General features: G+C 41.1%; 1 protein-coding gene across 1 annotated transcript; it reads left to right on the forward strand.

Moving 5' to 3' along the window:
- Positions 1-471: 471 nt before the first annotated feature.
- Positions 472-3,419, forward strand: LOC124455244. Its single transcript, XM_047005935.1, has 6 exons — positions 472-636; positions 1,271-1,474; positions 1,748-2,070; positions 2,208-2,473; positions 2,610-2,741; positions 2,875-3,419. Exons 1-6 carry the CDS (start codon positions 472-474, stop codon positions 3,417-3,419), a joined length of 1,635 nt encoding a protein of 544 aa, XP_046861891.1.
- Positions 3,420-6,000: the final 2,581 nt, after the last annotated feature.

A 6,000-nucleotide genomic window follows, 5' to 3' on the forward strand; every position in this document is an offset into this window, starting at 1 on the left:
TTCGATGTCTACTTCAGTGGCATCCAGAAGCTCGAGTGCTTCTTTACAAGCCTTGTACAAACGCCACGATAACCGCCTCGTTTGGCGCGAAGTCGTTCAATATTATCCTTCGACATTTCTTGGTTTTCGAATGAAGCTGTTCTAGAATACCGTCGTATACTTACTACCGGCCCCACGTTGGGCGCCATTTAATGATCATTCGGAATATAAATCTTTGTACGAAATAGAAACAAGATTGTTCGCCATCGATATGTATATTTTACTGACATTTTGATTGACATGTTTTCTTCTATTATGCATTTATAATTACTACTCTGATCTTTCTTACAGTGTCGAAGCACATCATCGAGGCTTGGATGCATTGGGAGTGGACAGCGCTACGTATTCATCAATCGTGGTACCTTACGTTTGAACTTGATACCGGAATCGATTCGATTGTTGATCACGAAGCGAAACTTCCATCAGTGGGATATGGACGATATGTTAAGAGCGTTAAAGTGCGAAGTTGAGCTGCGAGAAGAGCATCGAGTTCAGAGAGAGCAACGAGAACGGCATGGTGATCCTGATAAGTCATCAAATGGAGCCAGGCGGAACGATACGAAAACAGCAAGCGCCCTCCTGACAAAATCGGGACCGGTTCGTTGCGCATTCTGCCTGGGATGTCATCGGCATGAAGAATGTGAGAAGATCAAGTCAATTGAGGAACGTAAGAATATTATTAGAAATACGGTCGTTGTTATATTTGTTTGGAAAAGGGCCACAAGGCTCGTGACTGTGACAACAATATTAAATGTAGTATATGTAAGAAGAATCACCACAAGGCTCTGTGTGATTCGGAAAGTAAGCCCCAGGGAACTGTTGGACAAAGGGAGGTTGAGAATGTAGATGCCAATAGTAGTAATACTCTATTTGTAAGTCCTAAGAATAGTTGTGAAAAGCAGGATGCAATGTTGCCTTGCAAACTGCACAAGCAAAACTGGTTGGTAGTAAGTCGGGACGAGTAAGGGTTTGTTGGATTCTGGGAGTCAGAGATCATTTGTTACTGAAAGGACGGCTAAAGCGTTGGGATGTAAAGTCGTTCGTGAAGAAAATCTGAGAATAGGAACGTTTGGGAAAAGGGCTTTAGAGAACGAGTTGAGAAGGGTTGTGCGATTGGAGTTCGTTGTCGGGTGGTGAAGTCGTATCTATCGAGGCATATGTTGTACCAGAAATATCAGTAATTAGTAATCAACATTTGGAGGTGGTTCGAAATAACTTTGAACATTTGAAGGGGTTGTGGTTGTCTGATGTTTGTAAGGTGAATGAGGAATTGGAGGTAAACGTACTCGTGGGTGCGGATTACTTGTGGTCGTTGCAGAAAGGTCGTATTATGCGAGGGAAGCAGGGGGAGCCTGTGGCTATCGAGACGGTGCTTGGATGGGTAGTTTCAGGGCCGGTTGGAAACACGGATAAGAATCAACCCGCCACTGCTCAGGTAAATTTTGCTCGCTAATAAAACTTGTATCAACGTAGAAAACTTTTGGGATTTAGAAAGCCTAGGAATTAAGGACAAAGTAAGTGATGTGCATGAATCGGTCATAAACGATCTTGGTTTTGACGGTACGCGTTATTCAGTGGGGTTGCCCTGGAGGGAGGTCACGATCCTTTACCTACTAACTATGACTTAAGTCTTAAGAGAATGAAGGGACAAATCAGACGACTAGGTAAGAACCCAGAATTACTGAAGGAATATGACACTATCATTAAGGCCCAAGAAGAGTTAGGCATCATAGAGAGGGTAGGAAAAGATAGTGTGATTAATTCTCATGCCAAAATACATTACATGCCTCATCAAGCTGTCGTGCGAAAGGATGCCAAGACGACAAAGGTTAGAGTGGTTTATGACGCAAGCGCTAAAGTACTCAAGTCAAGTGTCTCTTTGAATGATTGTTTGCATATCGGACCTTCACTTAATCCACTTTTGTTTGATATTCTGCTTAGGTTCCGTGAGCAAAGAATAGCGCTAATAGCGGACATAGAGAAGGCCTTCCTAAACATTGAAGTGCACGAAAGGGATCGAGATAGCCTAAGGTTTTTGTGGGTAGATGATGTACTGCGCAACAATTTGAATCTTGTAGTTTACCGTTTTGTAGAGTCGTATTTGGGGTGAATTCGTCACCATTTTGCTTAATTCGACGTTAAGGCATCATATTAGCAAATATTTACAGTGCGATAGGAATTTTCAGAAAAACTGCTAAAAGCTTTTACGTGGACGATCTTGCCAGCGGTGAATCTAGTACAGAGCGAGCGTATCAGCTATATCGTAAGGCCAACGAACGCATGAATGAAGGCGGATTTAAGTTACGCAAATGGCGGACTAATGATAGTGCGTTAAGATCGCAAATTGAAGAAGATGTGCGTGACGTGGAAAGTAGTTGCGTTGATGAGCAAACGTATGCGAAAACCACGCTTGCTCAAGTACAGGGTCAATTTGGTAAAGTATTAGGGTTGGAATGGGATAGCGTCGGGGACGTAATAATATTCGATTTCGAAATTTGAGTGCGAAAGCGGAAAACACGGAACCGACGAAGATGTGTTGAGTCTGTTAGCTTGTATCTTCGATCCATTAGGGCTCTTGAGTCCTACGATTGTTAAAGCTAAAATTCTCTTTCAAGATATTTGTTACAGTGGCGTGGATTGGGACGATACATTGCCTAAAAGTGTGAAAGAAGTGGGAGAAGTGGTTGAGAGATCTAAAGGAGGTAAAGAGTGTTTCAATAGGCAGGTACTCGAGCGGCGTGACTGACACATCTGGCTCAGAATCAAAGCAGAGATATTTTTTGCATGGATTTGGGGATGCGTCAAAGCGAGCTTATTGTGCGGTTGTGTATCTAGTAGTTTTGAACGGTAACGATGTTTGTGTTAAGTTGATTGCCAGCAAAACAAGAGTAGTCCCGATGAAAGAACTTAGTATTCCGCGGTTAGAATTAATGGCAGCTAGAATATTGGCTCATTTAATGTCTGCAGTCAGGAAAGCGTTAGAGTCAGAGTATAATTTTGAGGGCGTTAAGTATTGGACTGATAGTATGACTGTTTTGTATTGGATAGTCAACTCAGGCAATTGGAAGCAATTTGTTCAGCATAGAGTTGACGAAATATTAAGGCTTAGCTCAAAAACAGAGTGGAGTCATTATCCAGGTAAGGAAAACCCCGCAGATTTAGGGTCGCGAGGGGTCTTGATGACTGAGTTAAAGAACGCGGAGGTTTGGTGGTCAGGACCGTCTTGGTTGCGGGGTAGTCCAAGGCATTATCCTATGGTGAAGGAGATAGTTCCCACAGTAGACAGCAAGGTTGAAGAGAAAAGGTCATTTGTTGTTAACCTAATCATAAGCGCAAGGTCATTGTTTGGAATTGGCAATGTCATTAGCATAAGTAAATAAATACACACTTACACGGCTGTTAAGAGTTACTGCGTGGGTGAAGAGATTCGTCTATAATTTGAAACAAAAAGACTAGGATTAGAAATTTTTAGCGAGCGAAATGAATGATGGAGAATGCGAGTGGATAAAGTCAGCCCAGCTAGAGTTACGAGAGCAACCCGAGTTTAAGCAGTTAGAAAGACAGTACGGACTGATAGAAATGAACGGGATACTGCATTGTACGGGAAGATTGGGTGAATCAGATTTGGAGGCAGAAGCTAGAGAGCCGATTGTTTTGCCTAGGAGACAGTATTTCACAGAGCTAGTGATTAGGCAGTGTCATGAATCTGTTATGCATGGGGGAGTTCGGAGCACGTTGGCGCAACTGAGGTCGAAGTATTGGGTACCCAAGGGCAGACAGGAAGTTAAGAGAGTGAGCGGTGGATGTGTAGCTTGTAAACGATGGAACAGTAAGCCGTGTACACAAATAAAGCAAGCAGCGTTACCAGAGTTTAGGGTTAGGAGAGCCGCACCATTTGAAAATTCAGGCGTAGATTTTGCAGGACCTTTGTACGTAAAACAAAGGCAAGTATGAGCAAGGTGTACATTGCGCTGTTCACCTGCTGTGTGACACGCGCGGTTCACTTGAGTTAGTGCACGATTTGAGTGCAGCGACATTTCTGCGCTGTTTAAGAAGATTTTTTGCAAGGTTTGGAACACCGAAACTTATTGTTTCTGACAACGCCAAAACATTTAAAGCCGCAAAAGACGTTGCGCGACTTATTTCAATGCGAAGAAGTAGATAATTGCCTTAGCGCTAAGAACATTGAGTGGCGATTTAACCTAGAGGGCCCCATGGTGGGGAGGGTTTTCGAAAGGATGATAGGGCTAGTGAAAGTCTGTTTAAGGAAAGTTTTGGGCAATGCAAAACTTACTTTCGACGAACTGACAACTGTTCTAGCTGAAGTTGAAGCTAAATTGAATTCTAGACCCTTAACGTATGAGTACGAGGAAGTGAATAGTGAAGTACTTACTCCTGCACATTTAGTCTATGTTAGGCGCATCGTGACATTACCCGATAGCAAGGACTCAAAAATTAATGATTTAGGACAAGATTCGACTAGAACAAACACTAGGACACGATTCAAACATTTAAGTACCATACTGGAGCATTTTTGGAGCAGGTGGGAACGGGAGTATCTCACGAATCTTCGGGAATTTCATTTGGTTGGGATGGCAGACAAACAGTCGGCGATAATTAAGCCAGGGGATGTGGTCATTGTGTTTGAGCAGGGTAAGAAAGTGGAAGACAGGTGTGATTCAGGAATTGATTTGTGGCAAGGATAAGGTCGTTCGTGGTGCAAGGTTTGCGTGATGACAAACGGTCGTCGCCAGGTGTTGAATAGAGCGATTCAGCATTTATATCCAGTTGAGGTTAAAGACGAGTAAGGTTGAAGGGTTGTTAAGGAGGATATAGTTAGCGGATGTAAGGAGAAGACTAAGAGAAAGGCGGCTTTGGACGCCAGGTGGAAGGTTAGGCGATGCTTGACTCCTGAGTGAGTCAAGGGGGGGAGAGTGTTGTATAATTTAGGATATTTCATTTATATTTTTTATTGCATGCCAGATTTTATAAGTTCCCATGCAGAGTTTTATGTGTGCCAAAATTATAATTAAAATTAGGGTGTATATACAACACTTCTAAGTATTTTCTCTCTAATTAATTCATGTTGTAGTAGTGCACGTAAGTCACGAAATGTAAACATATAAATAGACTCAAATTTGTAATAGTCAAGAGATTGTGTAGATTGTTCATTGCTAATAAACTCCATAAAACAAACCGAATCAGAGTGCAGATCAATTTTCTGGACGAACTCAGTGAATTCTGCGACAATCGTTACAAGTCGTTGCGCAGCATAAGCATCACGAGGATAAAGGACCAAACACGCGCAATTATGGATGAGGTAACATCAAATCTCCAAGTTATATTGTGAAGATCAGGTAAAATACAAATTTTTCACCATCCAGGTGGAGATATTATTGAACCTAAAATTATCAATTGCATATTGCTACACCAAAATTAAATCATTTGTGGAAAAAACATAGATGTACAGAATTGAAGTTTTTGTTATTGGTCACAAATACCAAACATTTCTGCAATTGATGAAACGGCTGTACACTTTTCGTTCTATATATACGGAAATATTAACGTCTTTCCCATCATTATACACCTCTAGTAAAAAAATATTGATTAATCCATACGAAATTCAGTGACATGTTCATATAAATGAAAGTATAAGTTTGAATGAATGAATTGCTTAATTCATCTTTCTTAACGGAAGTTACATGATTCAGTTCATCACTTTATCTTCAACGTGAGAAAAATTGCTCCTATTTTCATCAACAACAGGTAACTTTCTTTTCAAAAGGTTTCAAGGTCTCATGGTGTGCAAATATTTATTTTCTTGTTCATCGTCATGATACATTTAATTCACATTTAATTCAAGACCACTAAAAATCTTTCTTGTTGACTTTCGATGTTGTGAATTTGTGATAAATACCTTTTTGGTTATTTGTTCATAACTATTGACTGCAGTTAATGTCT

The sequence above is a fragment of the Xenia sp. Carnegie-2017 genome, unplaced genomic scaffold, assembly GCF_021976095.1.
Source record: "Xenia sp. Carnegie-2017 unplaced genomic scaffold, XeniaSp_v1 HiC_scaffold_30, whole genome shotgun sequence".
NCBI lineage: Eukaryota > Metazoa > Cnidaria > Anthozoa > Malacalcyonacea > Xeniidae > Xenia > Xenia sp. Carnegie-2017.